This window comes from Corapipo altera, unplaced genomic scaffold (assembly GCF_003945725.1).
Source record: "Corapipo altera isolate COAL_440 unplaced genomic scaffold, ASM394572v1 78, whole genome shotgun sequence".
In the NCBI taxonomy this organism is placed as follows: domain Eukaryota; kingdom Metazoa; phylum Chordata; class Aves; order Passeriformes; family Pipridae; genus Corapipo; species Corapipo altera.
In genome coordinates this window covers 1697572-1715579 of record NW_020884904.1, presented here as the reverse complement: position 1 = coordinate 1715579, position 18008 = coordinate 1697572, and the positions used below count along the sequence as shown (strand labels likewise).

The window sequence follows — 18008 nt, the reverse complement described above, 5'->3', positions numbered from 1 at the left end:
TGTTACAGGTCCCTTATAATTGAAAACCAGATGTGTAGTAAGCTGTTGAAGAGGGACTTGTTGACTGGAAATTTGTTCATGTTCAGGAACCATGCTGGGAATAATTGTAGGTAGTCTGTCTGTCTGTGGGTTTTGATGGTCTCCAGCTGTGTGTCTGTTAGTCATAAACATGTTTTCTCCTCTTTCCTGTTAGCGTGGCAGGGAGAGCATTAATGCATGGAGTGGGAAGGGAACACATACTGAGTGTGCAAGCAAATGGCAAAACTGACTTTCTTTGACAGCTGCTTGCAGTGGCCTTGGGCAGTGCTTAGTACCAGCATGGGTACAAAGTTTATAGACAGAGCTGGAAAACTGTTATTTGGTTTTGTTTGCTCTGATTGTCGTATAAAATGCACTATCTTTTCAGGAGAAAGTTGAAGGATTTGGGTTTTACAAATTGGCTCACAAAACCAGTTTCTACTTGGCTTCTGGAGAGTAGAAATGGCACATCATGGTCCAGCCCAGGGCATGTTTCATGCCTTCCTGTGAGGAAGGGCAGCCATGCCCTGCCACCTCGTGGACTTCCATGAGTTGCCCAAACACTGCCAGGCTTGCTGTGCACTGCCCACATCACCTTTGGGTGGGTGGCCTTGGTGGACCAAAGTAGAAGTCAGACATGAAAATCAGAGAGGTATGAATTTCTTCTATCTCCCAAACAAAATGGAATCTCGGCAGTCAAGGAACACATGGCTGCTATTGAGCTGGATGCACAGCCCTGAACATGTGTTTTCATACAGACACATCTTGCTCTGGAGAAGCAGCAAGCCTGAATCACACAAAATAAAGGCATAGCATAGCAGCAGTGCCCAGTGGCTGCTGTCTCTGGGTTGCAGGTGAACAGCTGTGTGTGACAGCCCAGGGACTGCAGGCAGGGAATTGTTTCTCCAGAAGGTCCATGGGTCAGCACTCGGGCTCTGCGGTGTACACAGTCCTCCAGATGTGTCTGGGATTCACTTGTAGCACTCTTGCTCCCAGTGGGTTTCTTTTCCGTGTTGAGCCCCTGCAAGCACTTGGTGTTCAAGGTAAAAACCCTTGCAAGGATGAGGTGGGTGCACTCCTGAAATAAATGGAGGAGCAGCAAATTACATAGGAGTTTAACTGATGTTTACTGGATAGTTTGCTCTAATAGATAAGAAAATGAGCCATGTCCGACGTCTGATGTTTTTCCACTTATACAGGTGTAAATTAGAGGCACCAGTGTTGAATTAGATGTGGTGAAAGCACCACATAGGTGAGGTGAACAAAGCAGAACCACTCTCCCAGAACTTGTCATTTGTTCCTTCTGCACTGAGCCCCAGGGGAACTTGTGCAGCTGATATGTTTGTATTTACTTGGGCAGGAGATTGTGGATGGATGAGGTTGCTTAGGGAATTGCAAGGGAAACTTGACTTTATTCTGTATTCATCCTGCTTGAATGCACAGTTCAGGGATGGTGCTGTTTAACTGCTGGGATGCTGCTGCTTTTCCCAAATCAGTGTCTGTATTTGCTTTACACAATCAAAAATAACCTGGAGAGTCTGTGTTTATTTTGCTCACTCCCACTGTCCTAAATTGACCTACACTTGTTGTATGAGGCTGAAGGTTTAGCCACCCAAGCAAGGTTGGTTCACCTGCCTTCTGCCACAAGCACAGGTAAAAAGGGGGCCAGAAAAGAGCTCGTAAATCCCTACTTGTGAGGCAGGCATGTGTCTTAGTGCTGCCACCAGGCACCCAGCCTGATGGCCATCCCACTGAGAAGCATGAGGACCTGTAGCTGCACAAGATGAGGCTACCCCCGAAGTTTCCTTCTCTCTGAATCCAAGCTGAGGAAACCTGACAGGGCTGTGCTGGGTTGAAGGGATGTTTTTGCTGTGCCAGGCTGTCCATGCACACACCTCTGGGGGTAGCACAGGGCACCACCAGAAACTACCTGCGATGGCCAAGGACTACTGGATTGAAGGAGTGAAGTCCCCCTGTGGTTCCCTCCTCCCCTAACACTCTGCTATCACCTTTGTGCTTTTCCAGGCTGCTGCCTGCCCTTGGCTGATGAGCCCACTTCCCCCAAGAAGGCGAAGAGTATCCCTGGGCACTGCGGCTCGGAGAGCTGGTTCTCACCCCCTTCCACCAGGTGTTCTGCCGTAAGGATCATCCCTGAGGAGGAGATGACTGAACATAACTTTCTTGCCATCCGAGTCATGGTCACCAGTGATGCAAGCAGGTACTTTAAAATAGGAGTAAGCCTACAGAAAACCCAGTTTGATTTTTCTCTGGATTGGTAAAGAAAAGTATGACAAAATACAGTACTCTGTGTGTGTACAACTGTGGAGGGAGAGAAAAAAAGAAAAAGACAAACTGCTCAGAATAACAATTGTTCTTAACCACAGCCATAAATCCTCCCAGGCACATGACTCACTTTGCAGGAAATCTTCAAACATTCACATCCCACACAGGGACCTGAATCAGAGGGAAAAGCATTGCCCTGATCAACCTGGGTTCAGCTCTTGGAACAGACATTTTTTGGGACACAGGGATTAAGAGAGTGGGTGTGTTGTGGCAAAAGGTGCATCCTGTGACGTGACCACCTCCCACCTTGGGCACCATCCTGCAGCTCCACACCCTGGGCCTCTTCTGGGACATTTGAGAGCCTGCCCACCCCTAAGAAATTGGATGATCCTTGAGGAGCTGCCAGAGGAAGCACAACTTCTGCATGCACATTAGAATATATTTGCTCTCTGGGCAGGATTCTGTGGGATTTCATTCTGCCTAAAGATTAGATGGATATCTCCTGAGTAAAGAAGCTTTCCTTACTGAGAACTAAAAAAATAAGGGGGGGAAGGAAAAACAAAAAGAAAAAAAACCGAAGCCAACTGTTGCAAACACTATTGCTCTGTAGGGAAGCTCATTCAGATTCCTGACATCCTTTAAACACCTGTTTGTGGTGCTGTGTAGCTTGTGGAGAGCAATGCTCTGAGAAATGCAACTTTCTGCTGTTCTCTACAGTGGTTTGTGCTCTGCACATGGGTCTGGGTGCTCTTACAGGGAAGGATGAACCTATCAAGGGCTCCTCTCCCATGAGCAAATGGAGAACACAGGGAAGGGTTTACTACCTCTTTGACAGTCCCCCCCCCCCCCCCCCACCCCGCCCTTTCCCCCTCCAGAGCATGTGCTCGTATCCCTCGCTAATACCCTCCTGCTCGTGGTGGCGCCCGGGCAGTGATGAGAGCCGGCTAATCCCTCTGATCTGAGGGATCAGCTCCTTTCCCTGCGGCAGCCCCCGCGGCTGGACGACAGGGCCCCTGGTTCTCTGCCAGCGGGACATGGCACGAGGAGCGACGTCGCATCTGTCACCAGCGCGGCGAGCGCCAGTGGCTGCGAGGTCAGGCTCCTGCTGAGCCCTTCCTCTCGTGCTGCTCCGGCAAACCAGCCCCTGCCTAAAAACAGGGGACAAGAGAAATAGAAAGTGACAAATGGCACTGCTGGGCTGGGTCCGCGGGGAGCTCAGTGGGACTGGGGAAACGACCAGCTCGGTGACACAGCTTTGCAGTTCAGGGCTTTAGGTACTGTGAATAATAACTACCTACCAAGCAGAGATCAGAGGAGAAGCTTCGTGCTGGAGCATTTACCTCCTTACTGGCCAAGGAAAATAAACCTTTTGCTCTTTAAAACAGAAAGATATCAATCAATGTTGATGGCAGGGCTTTTTCTTTGGTATGGCACTCTGCCTGATCTCAGTGTGGTATCTCCCCATCCACACAGGGACTTGGCTATCAAAGCCTTCATATATTTAGATTTTTATATATGTATATATATTTGACACTACTTGAAAGTCACCTTAAAAAGTATGTTTCAGTGGTGAAATATCAGGCCACTCTGATTCAGCCTGCCAAGAGCTGCACACCTGGAGCAATGTTCCCATCCCTGCTGTCTTGCCCACCCTGGCCTCCCAGTACTGTTGGTTTGATCAGGGTGCAGGGATGGTGAGTGCTACCTGGATGTATGGCTTTTAGCCTGGCTTTACATGGTCTGCAGCCTGTCCTTTACCTCCTCTTCCTCTGGGCTCTGCAAGCAGTGCTGTATAAACACAAAGCAGCATTCTCCTGCCATGCCAACAGGATTGCTCATGGTGTGAGCTCCTCTTTTTTTATTTTTTTTTTTTTAAGGCAGAGCTATTAATCATTACAGTAAATCTATGAATTAGGTTAGCAGTATTGTTTGCATTAAAAATAGGCTGAGAGGGATCGTGCTGGTGGTGGGAATGTGGTCACATCAGAAGGGCTGACAGTATCTGTTCCCTACTGTCTGGACTGCAGAGATGAAAGAAATTGCATGATTATTGGAAAAAGGGCTAATAATCACCTCAAACTGTCATTCTGCCATGAGGCAAGGTCATGATGTGTGTACCATTCACATGTGTTTGTGTGGCATATTTTTAATTACATTTAAAGCAAGGGATACCATAATCTGTCTCTGTGATCTGCTCAGGTGCCTCCCTGAGCTTGTTGTTACATGGGCTGTCCCAGTGGCTTCTAGGAACGAGGAGAGTTTATTTTTTTATTTCCTGTGGACACCTCTTGTGTGTTTGAAGGCTGTTCATGCAGCTTCACTCAGTCCTCTCTCTCTCTCTAGGCTAATGCTTACAACTTTCTCCAACTTCTTGACTAAGCCTTGTTTGCTGGGCCCACAGCTGTCCTCACGCCTCTTCTCCTGGCTCCTTCCTCCTCTTGAATTCCTTATGGATACCTCTTACTTCCAAAAATCTGTGCAAAAAATGTGATAAGTGTAGAGTTTTGACCCTCATGCCTTGTTTCCAGGCCAGTTGTGGCATTGCTGTTTCCCTTACTTCATCTTCTTGTACAGCCTTCCAGGCAGAAGGGCCTGTCCCTGCTAAGCAAGTAGTGGGGTGTTTCACCCCAAGTCTCTCTCAGTGGTACTTTGACTCCAGATGCTGGTTGGGGGTGCAAATGCCAAGTTTGATGGGACTAGGGATAGCTCAGCTGTATAGCACCTACAGCAAATTACAGTCCTGTAACGAGGACGATGAAAAAGGGAAAATGAGGACATGCCAAACACCTATTTCTCTGAGATACCCAGTACTGTCAGTGCTGATGCCAGTGCTTGTTGCACTGAAGGGGAATAACTCTGTGCCATATGACTCCTGAAATGTCCCACTTTCTTTCTATCTTGCTCTTTTTCTCGGTAGCTCTGAGCTGGAGTCTGATTTCAATGGTGATTCATCCAACTCTGAAGTGAGTGAAGGACAGACCACGCTGCTGGAGCCCCCCACCTGCTCGAGCCCCATCCAGAGGTGGGCATCGCTCATCAGGAGCCCTGTGGTGCCAGAGGAAAGCTCCAAAACATCCAAAGTTGCTGATGGTAAGCAGTATCCTGACCTGATGCTCCTGATGTATTCTGAGGGCTTCAAGCAGGGTTGGGGGAGAGGTTTCAAAGCAGAGGATGTTTCCTGTAGTGTTAGTTCCCACTAACAGCTTGTACCTGTTGAGTATTTCTGCCTTTCTGGTGCTGTAACTGAAACACCATTTCTGTGAGGCAGGGTAAGCTGGATTAGTTGTGCCTCATATTTAGCTTGCAGGGATGGGATGAATGTTTTCCCACAGGTAAAAAGTTTGAATGTTCTTAGTAGTCAGTGAAATATCTGCAGCGTTGCCTGGGCAAGGGTGATGTTGGGAAGCACTAGAGAGCTCTGCTTCATGCAATTTGTGTTTCTACCAGTATCTGCTTAAAATCTTTTTATCCAGTGAAAACACAAGGAGGAAATGATATTAGCCAGTTAGGGAGGTAAGGAAAGGTTTAGGAACAATCTGCCTCCAAATGGAAACTCATTTCTGAAGCTAGTCAGAACTAAAAGATGTGCTAGAAAGAGCCAAAGAAATTGTTTTGCAGAAAATATAAGGCCATCAGCATTCATTTCTTCCCATCTCCCCCCACCCACCCCCACATCCATATATGCATTTTTAATACAAACAGAAAAGAGGGGGTTTCATATAGCAATTTGAAGTGACTCTTGGATAATGAGGCCCTTGTTTAGGGCAAAAGGACAGCTGCAGACCCCAAAGAGTTCCCAGCAGCATGTGACCCATATCACTAAAGGGTTTTATCCTTTTTCTTCCCCAGTTTCATGCTGTCCCCCACCCCTGGCTGCTAAAGTCATCTTCCTACCACCATCACTTTCCTCCCCACCATGCCAGCCGGGTTATCCAGATCTTCCTGAGCAGCCTGTTTTGGCTCTGCATCCTCACCCAGCTGCATTAGCGCATTTCCTCCCCCCCGCGTTCAGTCTGCCCCCTCGCCCGTCTGTCTGTCTGTCCTTCTGCTCGTGTCGGCTGCTTGGAGAAAAGAGCCGGTGTCGATTTGGGGATGAGAAGGTTCCGAAGCTCTCCCACCAGGAGCTGCTCCCGGCATCCCGCGGCGTGTGCGCGCTGCCCTCTCCCGGCCGCGCCGAGGGGCCGGGGCCGCTGGAGGCTACTTGGAAAACTGAGCCCCCGGTGCCAGAGGTTTAGGGGTTTTTTTCCTCTACTTTTATTTTTTAACATCTCCATTTTCGGCCTTCGACTTTTGCTGCATTAGCTGAACCTGTGTCCTTTCTGTTTCTGTTCAGCACTCCAGAGAGCCAACAGCTTTCACTCCACAGCCTTAAATAAGTGTCAGAATTGGAGAAGAAAACTCCAGACAAGTGAGTAAAGCCCGAGAAGTGATTGTATTTTTTATTCATGCTGGTTTTGATTTTTCTGTCTCTTAATTAGCTGCTTCTCCCTCTTTCCTTTACAAGTTTTGTATTTTTGAGTCTCTAGATGAGAAAACAGATCTAAACCACATCAAATATTTCTTTTCCTTTTTCTCATCCTTGAAAGATCAAATTCTCCTTCCGTATGACTGTCCTCTGTGTAATTACATCCATCAGTGAATGGTGTCCTCTTTAATTCTCCAGATGAGAGCATGCACTCCTATCCCAGAGCTGCATATTTTGTGTCTAGCCCTGCCCACACCAATTGCTTTTGATCAGGTGCAACACTGGGTCTACCATCATGTCACTTATTAGAAATGCTGCTGGAGATGCCTATTTGCATCCTTCCACAGGTGCTCTGTCACCTCTTTTCTGCTGGGAAAAAAACCAACCAGGTAATATTTCTGGGTTGCTGAGAGGGAGAAAGCCAACAGCTGTCCCAAGAGGTGAGCTGGTGAAAACAGGTGTTATTGGTTCTTGTCCTCCAGCAGTTTCCCTTCGTTTGGGCTGACCTGTCTTTGCCCATGGGAATCACACAGGAATGTAGTGACTTTGACAGAGACTTACTCTGTTCTCTACTCACTTCTGAAACAGTGTGGTCACCCCTCACAGCTGAGGCTACGTCTGGGTAACCTTTCTCTTGGGCTGGAGTCCTCCCCAGACAAGCCAGCCACCCTTAGTCACATCCTTGCTGCTTGGAACTGTGTTGCCCATCCCCCTTCAGCACAGCCCCTTGGCAAGTGCACACACTTTCCTCCCAGGATCCTACTGAGGACTGGCAGGTACCTGCCAGGATTGACCTCACCAGTATTGGGGTTGGGTGAGCTTACCAGCATCCCAAACCCTCTCAAAGCTTTGTTAGAAATGCAGTGGTAGACTGGGGTGTTGACAATCCTAAGTGTGAAACGTGAATGTACAGCAGCAGAAAGTAGGGCTTTGTGCACGTGACCAGGTGCCACAATTTCTGGATATGGAAACAGTGGGTTTTGGGGAATGGTGGTGACAGCTGCTCTTTGCCCTGCCCTAAGCTTCCCTCTGCAACAAGGGGGATTTCTGCTGCCACTTGGAGTCCCAATTACCTTCAGAGAAGTTATGTTTCTGCTTCTGAAACAACTAGGACTCCTGTGCCCATTATAGTACCAGTGCTCAAGCAGAGGCATTTTGACTTGCTTGCTTTGAGTGCCCAAGAAAGCTTTGAAATCATTTGCAGGTGCCCACTGCGGGATGAATTTTTAGATCCCAAAAGCACTGATCACTGTCACTATCCTCCCTCAGCCCCTTGGAGGCCCTGATGCCACAAGTCTGGGATAACTCAGTAAATCTCAGTAGAGTATCTACAGGGCTATTTCATGGTCCTGAGGGAAGGCTCCCACCAAGCTCAGCTTCAGCAAACCCTCCCCTCCCTCTGGTCTGCCCCCAGAGAAGCAGTTGTGGCAGATGGACAAGCAGACAGGTATGATGGGGCTGTGTTCCCTGGAATTCACTGCACTTCCAAGGCATGAGGCCTTGCTGTGCTCTGAGAGGCTGCATGGGATGTACCACCCAGGGGAAGGCTCTTCCATGACTAGGATGGGAAGGTGGAGCAGGTTGTCCTGCAAGTCCCATGGCATCTGTGTCAGCCTTGGCTCTGCCTCTGAGCATTTGGGGATTGGCATATACAGCAGAGTTTGGCTCCACCAAAGGACTGGATTTAAAATCTTGCCTTAATTGATCTCAGTTGTTGAAAGTTCAATCAAAAATTATGCTTATTTCAGATTTGAGGTGGGGGTAAGAAAGACAGAGAAGAAAGAAGAGAATATTGGGGGTGAAGGGAGGCATCCCTCTTAACTAATTTTCAGCTTGTTCTCAGCAAGAACATTACTTAACGGTTTGCCAATTAATTTTCCCATCATTTTGTTAAAAATCTTCTGCGTGCCTCAAGGGCTCTAGAGGGAGCTAGAAGCCTTTGAGAGGGTTGTGCTGCATGAATCTGCCTGAACCTCAAGTATGCTGTTAAAATGAGGTGTAAAGCACAGTCAGCATACAGTGGGAACAGAATAAAGGCATTTTTTAGTCTCTGGAGGAACACTAAGTCATAGTTTCTATATTTAATCCAATTTGATTACAGGAATTTTATATGATCATCAGTCACAGGGAAAAAAATCTGTCTCCTTTTCAGACATATTTCCCGAAACACATATGTTTCATAAACAGCGCAGGGTACACGGCCAAGAAAAGGAAATCAGTGTCACAGCTATATTGGCTGAAAGGCTCAGAGCAGGATATTACCTTTCAAAACCTTTAATCCCCATCGCCTGGCCACAGGGAACACTGTGCTCTTAATTTATCTTGGGATTTTGGGCCAAGCAGATCATGATAGTGCCCTAGGGAACTTTTTTTTTTTTTAAATCCCGTTTTGAAAGTGAAGCTGAAAATATAGGTTCAGCGTGTTGGAGGGAATAAAACCATTATCCCTGTGACAGGCAGCAAGCTGTGGCTGCGTGTGGAGCAATGATCTCACGTGTGCAGGCCCTGTCCTTGTGAGCTGATGCACACCCACAAAAGCTGGAGTGGGAAACAATTCTCCCTGTGGGCGTGTGCCCTTACCCTGCAGACCCCTGGGCTGGGGGTTTATGTCCCTGTGGGAACTGTGGCTGTCGCTGCTGCAGCGGTTGTGTTTCCCCTCTGTGTGCTGAACCATGATATTTGCTCATGTCAGGAGGCTCAGGGCTTTAGCGGATCAGGCTAAACCCCCCTGGCTCACTTATGCAGGTGGTGGTATTTTTTTTTTAATCCTAATTCTGGATTCTCATGTTTTCCCGTGGCTCAATTCACTCTATAAAGGTCAGCCCCTGGCTGCTGTCCCTGCAGGAGTTCCTTGACGAACTCCAGCACATTGTTTCCCTCCAATCTTGATTGAACATAACCAGTTGCATCAAGATTGGGTACAAATAGGTGAGACACTGAGAGGAAAGGAGACTTGGCCTCTCTCCCTGGCTTGACTTTGCTGAAGTTCACATGCAGGAACTGTCCTCTCTCCCTGGAGTCTCATTGGTGTCCTTATTCAGTTGTTAATCCCTATGTAGAAGAACCAAAGTTTGCTTTGGGAACCTGCGTGGATTTTAGAACTAATAGTTGGGTTTGGCAGTTAATAATTCAACTATAAATATGCTTGTCATGTTATAACTTGACATGGTAATATCTTGGCTCAGGTATACTTCCATTTGTCCAAAGATTATTTATTGTGTCAAATTCCCACAGGCACAAATATTGGAAAGTTCTCCTGACTCCCTTCAGGTGCAAGTTGCCTCCCTACTTTCCCTTTCAACAGTTCAACATATGTTTGTAGTAGTTTTGGTTCAAGGCCTTTAGTAATTAGTTACCTTGCCTGATCCTAGGAGAGCCCCCTACATGCTGCCTGTTTTCCTGCTTGGGAGACTGTTTGGGATTATTTCTGTACTTATTGCCTGCAGATGGATGTATTTCCCATTTTTCTTTTTCCTATTCTGATGAACAGCCCTCTCAGAGATCACCCATTTTCTTCATTTCTCAGAACTACCCAAAGTTCAAAAGTCACAGGTTGTTTTGACTGCCTCTGCTTCTGAGGCCTGAAAGCCCTCTAAAGGGGGCTGGTTTTCCAGTAAGTTTCCTGGAACTCAAAAGCTGCTTCACTACATCCAGCCAAAAAGTGGAAGCATTTCAAGTCCACCTCTGGAAATATCAGCATGTGTTTGGCACAGCATGCACACACAGAGTGAGGCCATAAAATTCAATATTGTAGGTCACTTCTTCGGGTACAGCTGTATCCAGGTGACTGTTTAATTTTCTAGTCTTGTTCTTTAATTGCGAACTTTATTTAAGACAAAATCAATAGCAATGTGACAGTGAAATTTGTGTCTTTGACAGGCTTTCCTCTGCTGTCCAGCAAGAAACCTGGGCTACACTGGAAGGACAGCTCAGGCAGCTGTCAGAGCAGTCCCGGAGAGGGTCATTCCCAAACACAGGTACGAAGGAGAATTGTGCAGAGCAGAGTGAGTGTAACTACTGTTGGGGCATGTCTGTTCTTGGCAGACTATCTGGGCATCCTCTGCTCTTTCAAATAGTTTTAGTCCTCACAGTAACCACTGAAGTTGGAGTTATGCTTATGCTGCACATAGGGAGGAGAACTTGCTCTGGTTTGATATGATCATTCCCAAATTAAGCATCTCTAAGTCATGTTTGCTATGGGATTCAGACCTTGACTACATGAAGAGTTAGGCACTAGTCTGTGGCATCAGTCATGAAATCATAGAGTGGTTTAGGTTGGAAAAGACCTCTAAGATCATCGAGTCCAACCATTAACCCAGCCCTGCCAGGTCCAACACTAAACCATGTCCCCAAGTGCCACATCTACGTGTCTTTTAAATACCTCCAAAAATGATGACTACACTGCTTCCCTGGGCAGCCTGTTCCAGTGCTTCATGACTGTGTCAGTGAAGAAATTTTTCCAAATATACAGTCTAAACCTCTCCTGGCACAACTAGAGACTGTTTCCTCTCATCCTGGAGGAAACAGGGATTACATGGGAGTAGAGACCATTCCTCACCTCACTACAACCTCCTTTTGGGTAGTTGTGGAGAACACTGAAGTCTCCACCACGTCTTCTTTGCTATACACCCCCAGCTCCTTCAACTGTTCCTTGTTAGTCTTACACTCCAGAACCTTCACCAGCTCTGTTGCTCTTCTCTGGACATACTTCAACACCAAAATATCTTCCTTGTAATGACTTGCCCAAAACTGAACACAGTAGGTAGACACTGCCACCCTGCCCTTCCTTCACAACGTAGGGCTTAGCTGCCACCGGGATTTCCTTTGTGCTTCTACCCAAAGGAGAAGAAATCCCTTGAAAGCCCTGTCCCATGCTCCTCCCAGACTGGCTGTTGATCTCTCCATGTGCTCATGGGGCTGGATGGAAACGTGTGGCACATTGGGCAGGGCCATGTGCCAGCAGCAATGGATGGGGTGGGAGGGTATCACATCTGAGTGGCTGAAATGCCCCTTGATCACTGGGCAAAGGCCAAGTCCCAGCTGTAACCTTGGAGAGCAAATGTGGGAGCTGAGGTAAGGGTTTGCATGGTGCCAGCCGTGGAAAACCTGGCATAGGAGATGAGGGACTTCTGCTGTTAAAGCCTTTAGACGTAGGTGTCCCATGTCTAATGTCTTGCCCTTGCCTCCAGTGGGCAGAAGATTTCTAAACTTGCAGCAGGCCCTGGGCTCCACACCTCCCACTGCTCAGGAGTATCTTCTGCTTCCTTCAGGACCTAGGATTTCCATTGTGTTTTAGGGGGTTTTAATCTATTTTATTTTTAAGGATGAGGAAGGGTGGACCTGCCCTAAATGCAGCACTGCAGCAGGATTCATGACCGACCATCCTGAGCAAAGGGCAGCACGTCCCTGGACTCGTAGCCAGGTGGAGCGGGGGCCAGCCCACATCCTCTGTGCCCTAGCCAGTTGTCCTCACCCTTGGGTTAAACATGATTAATATTGCTTGACCTCAGGGCCTGTGTTAGAAAAAAATCAACTCTTCCACATCCATGGTGGTAGTTGAAATCCGGTGCAGGACAATGGGGCCAGGAAGGGAATGTCCCAGGGGAGCAGAGCTGCACAATGCTGCCTGGCCACTCTGTGCACAGGGAGAGGTGACTCTGTGCAGGTCCTGTTCTACAAGCAGTGCTTAGTGGCCTTTTTCTTAAAGAGTAAGGATTAAGAGGGTGTTCGTTTGTTTCTTACGTTTTTCTATCTGAGATCCTGTCCAGTAATAACTTTAGTCTTCAAATACAACTGTGAAATGGAGAGGAATCATTACTGCTTTGGTTCTGGTGCTTATGGGAAATGAAAAGTCAGACAGATTAATGGCTTCACCCATGTGAATTTGGGTATCTGGTACGTAAATGGAAACAGGAATTGAATCTTCATGCCATCCATTATCATGTAGCACTGATGATAAAATGCCTCCCTTTTAAAAGGAAGAAAAAACTCAAGTTTTAGTCTGCTTGCTAGATAATGTGGGTATTTATCCTTGTTACGAGCTTCAGCAGATTTTGGTGGCTGAAGTAATGAATTTAAACCTTTACCAAAGGAAAAATGTCATGAGAGAGAACTAACTGAATTGTTTAAAACTACCATCTTGCATTTTATAGTCTTTTTTGGGTCACTTCTTTAATTTCTACCTCTGCTATGTAAGCATGCAGTATTATAAAACCATTTGGAGAGGATGGATGATGGTCTCTTGTGCTTGCTCAAAAATCTAAGGTGATGCAACTGGAACACACACAGGAGAATAGAGCAGATTTGCTCCTGTCTATTTTCCTGGAGATAGGATTGTTTCTTTTTAAGGAAAATATTAAAGGCAATTCATAAAGATATGGCAGATTCTTAGCATGAATGACATTATTTTTAGACTATTAAAATCTCCAGTAATATTAGATCTCCACTCCTAGAGAAATATTAGCCCTTTAGGAAGAAATGCTTTTCTTAATTTATTGTCATCTACATATGTTTGTGTGTATAAATTAAATATTATGTTTATTATTATGATGTTAGGATTAAAATGGATTAAAATATTATATGAAATAAAAGATACGCAAGGCAGTATTTTTCTATCACTAAAATAATCTTTTTTTCATGCACTTCACAGTCGGCTTCTTACAATAGACCACCAGAAACTACAAGAGGACATTTGAAACCCTACAGCCCAATATTTCAAAGAAAAGAAAAAGCCAGAGAAATGCCTGAAGACACATATTGCTATGTCCCTCATCGTTCTTTTCAGAGCAGCACCACGGGTTCTCCAAGGACCTCTCCTGGAAATGGGAAACTGGTTGTTGATTTTTATGAGCCTGAAGATACAGATAGTGACTCTGGGACATACTCAGCCCAGGACTGGAAGGAAAAAACATGGAAACATATCTCTGAACCAGAAGATTTTAATAAGAAGACAAAAGAGGTGGCATCTCTGGATTTGAAAGGAAAAGATGGCAAAAATACCAGGCACCCAGAAGAAAAGCTTGAGCAAGAGTTAAAGGAGGCAAAAAAGAGGCTGGGGCTTTGTACTCGTCAGCAACCCTTGTTTGACTCAAACAGGACAGACTTAGGTGGAACCAGGGCAGGGTATCAAAACAATGGAGCCCTGTGGACTGCAGAGAAGAAGGATGATGACTGCAGAAAAAATGTGTTCAAACGATCTGGTTGTCCTGTGCCTCTTGTAATTGCAGATGATGCTCTGCCAGCTTTGCCAGTTGACACAAAAGAAGCTCTGAGGAGTCTGGATGCAGTTTCCAGGCAGCACACAGCCAGCCAGCCAAAATCACCACTGCGGATCATAGCCAATGCTATCAAAAGGTCCATTTTGGAGCCTCTAACCTCGACTCCAGGAGGACTGAAGCAGGACTCAGAGAGCAAAATCAAAGCCTCTTCAGAACAAGCTTTCTTCAGCTTCCCCAGTGCTCCTGGTTATTCCCTAAGCCAAAGGAACACTAACAACAATAACACTCAGATGCAGGATCCTAAAGTAGGGGAGTGGGCAGGAGAATATTTAGGAGATGGAAGCTCTTTCTCAAATCCATCTAATTTTTCTGTCAGCTCCAAAGAAATATCTCTAAGGGATTACAGTGAACAGGTATCCCTCACATCCTCCAGTCCTCACATCAGGCTTCCCAATACAACCAGTATACCTCAGAAATCATCTTGCACTAGGATGGAGGATGTCCCAGGACTCCTAGAAAAGTTTACCTTTAAAGACACTCCTCCAGGGACTCCCATGGATGACATGTGTATCCGTAAGGAAAAATCCACTCTTCTTTCATCTCCAAAGCCCAAGAACACCTCCAAGGACAATCTGGATGACTCTGCACAAAAAGGTAGTCTTGGATTGCTCTTCAGTAGACTGAGAAGTAAAGCTCATGAAAGAGAAGGGAATTCCTTGATGTCATCTCTGCTTTTCCCGAAGGACCATTCTCCAGATGACAGGTTGTGCTACCCTTCCACAGGTGAGGACCTGAGTGGAATTATTTTGTTGCTGCTATTATTATCGTTATTATTGTTGTTATTATTATTGTGTAATAGCACTTAACCTTTAAAAGACCTGTGCGTGATCATGCAAACACATATCTGTTGTATGTTTAATTTGTAGTTACTTTCTACATAAGAAGACTTAATAAATATAGTGTAATAAGCACCTTATTGACCCACCATGACCTATTTGAGAGTCTATCTGGGCAGTGATTAAAAGGCATCAATTTTCATGTTTGTTTGCAAGAACAAGGTTAGTATTAAAATTGCAGGCAAGTCCAAAAAATGTTGATGTCAGACAAAGAGCAGTCTGAGTAATGTGAGCATAGGCTCAAAAAGAATTAGCTGCAGTGCAGTTTCAGGGATGAGATATGAGGCATGAGAGCTGCACCCACCTGTCTTTCTCTGTGATCCACCTTTCCACTAGCCCACTGCAGAAAGACCCAGTTATTTAACTGAATAACCTATTGAATTTTATTGGTATACCTGTTTGTTTCTTACTTTATTAAATTGCAACCCCAAATATAACCCCAAACTGCAGCATTAAAATCTGTATGTAAAATGTGAAGTCACTGAAATGTACCCACTGAGCTGCCAGACCCTTTTGCAACCCTTCTGCTTCAGAACTGCTGCATAACTGTGAGGAAGAGAGACAGCATGTGAGAGACTTGATCTGAAGCTCATTAAAATCGATAGAATAACTCCTGCTCTCATTCCTGAATTTTTGGGTTGTACTCTGGAGCATCCTTTGTCTAACAAAATCAGGCATCCCCATTGAGCCAGAAGTTGCTGAGGACTGCACTGAAGCCACAGAGAGTTGCTATTCACACTTGTAAAGCTGTGGCCCTTAATTGGAAGCTTTTTTTTTTTTTTTGAGTCTATACCTGGTCATCACCCATCAACTGAGCCAAGTTGACTTGCTCTTAACAAAATGTGTTACAATAATTGGTATGCTGTGGTCCTGCTAAAATGGGAAAAGTTCTTGTTAGGTATGAATAATGCTTTACTTTATTTATGTTTTAAATATTTGGGGAAAACACGCTGGTTTGATATGTGTTGCATTCCTCTGCTATGCAAGCCAAATGAGGATTCTTAAATTGTTACAGTTATTGACTATAGCCATTGAAAAGTCTGTTTAGATTAAAAAAAAAAAAAAGTTAAGCTCTGATCTAGCCATTGCCCAGTAATCTGTCGTTTTCAACATTTCAACATTGCAGCTCCCTGAATTTTTTCAAAATTCATATTTGAGTAAATCAAACTGGTGAAGAGCCAAGTCCTGTTTGGCTTTCTAAAATGACATTTCTGTCTCATATTGGCACTTGTCTGAGGCCCAGACTTGCCAAACTTCATTCTGATGACGAGCTTTAGCCTACATTTCATGTCATTATTTTTCTCTCTTGAAATTTACCACAAATCACAGAAAACTTCTTTAATGAAAAGAAAGTATTCCCAGCACCTTGCGGAGAGCAATTTAATGAGACTCTTTCTCATACTTCTCTTGGCTCTTTATAGCGGACTTTTCTATCCTGTTTGAGGCCAAACTGTTTCTGTGCAAGTATGGTTGGTATTACATTACACTGGTGTTTTCTCCCTCAGTGGCTTGTGGAGCCAAAGAATGAGCTGGATGATAAAAGTCCTTGGGCTTGAGATGAAACTGGGCAAGCTCACTGCAGAGAAATCCCCTGAGGAGTAACCAAATACTTAGAAACCAATATTCCAATATTGAACACTCCTGAACTGAAAAATCTTTGGAGGCTGGGTGAGTGTTGAGGGGAGGAATCACATGCCTGTAGCATTCCTTTAGACATACAGTGCTGGAAACAGATTGGAAGGACCTTCCAGTCTCACCCTACTCATCTACTCCTGTGCTGTGTTGCTCATCTTTCCTTATTGTCTTACTTCAGCTGCAAACACACATCCAGATGTCTTTCCTATGCTGATGACCCAGGTGTCTGTCCAAACTAAAACCATGTTCTGTCCTTCTGTCCTCTTCTGCCAAGTGTTCAGCCCCCAGCTGAAGCTCAGCCTGAAGAATCATGAGATCTTAGCAGCAGATTGCCTGTCATTCAAACTTGCACCTGCAGTTGCACCTTCCATATGGATCATTCCAGTTTCTCATATCCAGACCTGCTTTGAAGGCTTTCTGCCTAACACTATCCCTCTGTTTCATAAGAACTAGTCCTTACAGCTCCTTGGAAATTTTGGGCCATGCAAAGATCCAGGTGGACAGACTGCTTGTGTGAGATCTAGACAAAGCTTACTGAAGCAATGGGGGTTTGTGCACACTTTCCAGTGAAAGACTGGCTTAAAAAAAAATAAAAATCCAAAGTTTGCCCTAAAATAGACAACTGTGCAAATAACCTCACTGGAGTTCCTAAGTGCAATTCCAGATTTTTGATATCTTTGAGGCTTTTGTCTTTTGATTCTGCCTTTGTGTTTCAAACTGCAGTGAACACCTCCCAAAAAAAAAAAAATCAATAAAAGTGTTCAATCAGATGGTTAACTGTTCTCTCCTAAGCCTAGTGCCCCTTTTGAAATTCAAAAATGCCAAAGTGCCATATTAATTACTGATACTAAAAATCATTAGTACAGCAGGAGAACAACAGTAAAAAGAGATTTAAACCAGGTTGTGTGAGCGTAGCAGTCAGCAGTGTTTGTAGGGAGACGAAGTGGTGGATCCAGGGATTACTTTTGATGTACAGACAGGCCTTCTGAAGACCAGTCCCTGAGGGTGGTTGTTTGTCAGCAGATGAGTGTGACTCCGGGTTTGCTTCTTGGTAGAGATGGAGACATGGGAGGAGTATTTCTGTCCCTGACAAAGTAGGGATCATGTGAAAACATTCCTAGAATTGTCCCTTACATGAGATGAGAGTTGTTATAACTCAGTGTGTATGTGTTGTTTACATGGCACATATCATTAAGCAGGACAACCAATTCACCTGATGAGAAAATTTAGCATGAACTCACTTTGCTGATTTTGTGATTGAAAAAGAGATTTTAGATTGAAAAGGGATTGCTTGCAAATATTTCAGGTTCCTGTTATTGCATCTTTGTACCACAGAAAGTCTGTGTGTTTGCAGTGCTCTGGTCAGCAAGGACACTGCTTTCACAGTGATTTTATATTTTAGCATGGAAACTGAGGCAGTAGAAGATGAAATTTCATGTCTAAAACCACATGAGAAATCTGTGGGGAAGCAGAGATGTGAAGTGAAATAACCAA

At 45.2% G+C, this 18008-nt stretch overlaps 1 protein-coding gene across 1 annotated transcript in view; it reads left to right on the top strand.

Moving 5' to 3' along the window:
• The window catches only part of MICAL2 (microtubule associated monooxygenase, calponin and LIM domain containing 2), a 151323-nt gene that overhangs the window by 114752 nt on the left and 18563 nt on the right, over nucleotides 1–18008 (top strand). Inside the window, exons 29-33 of the mRNA XM_027651110.1 lie at nucleotides 2044–2236; nucleotides 5219–5391; nucleotides 6635–6709; nucleotides 10646–10743; nucleotides 13416–14766. Coding sequence (XP_027506911.1) covers nucleotides 2044–2236; nucleotides 5219–5391; nucleotides 6635–6709; nucleotides 10646–10743; nucleotides 13416–14766 — 1890 coding nt within the window. The remainder of the gene's footprint in view (nucleotides 1–2043; nucleotides 2237–5218; nucleotides 5392–6634; nucleotides 6710–10645; nucleotides 10744–13415; nucleotides 14767–18008) is intronic.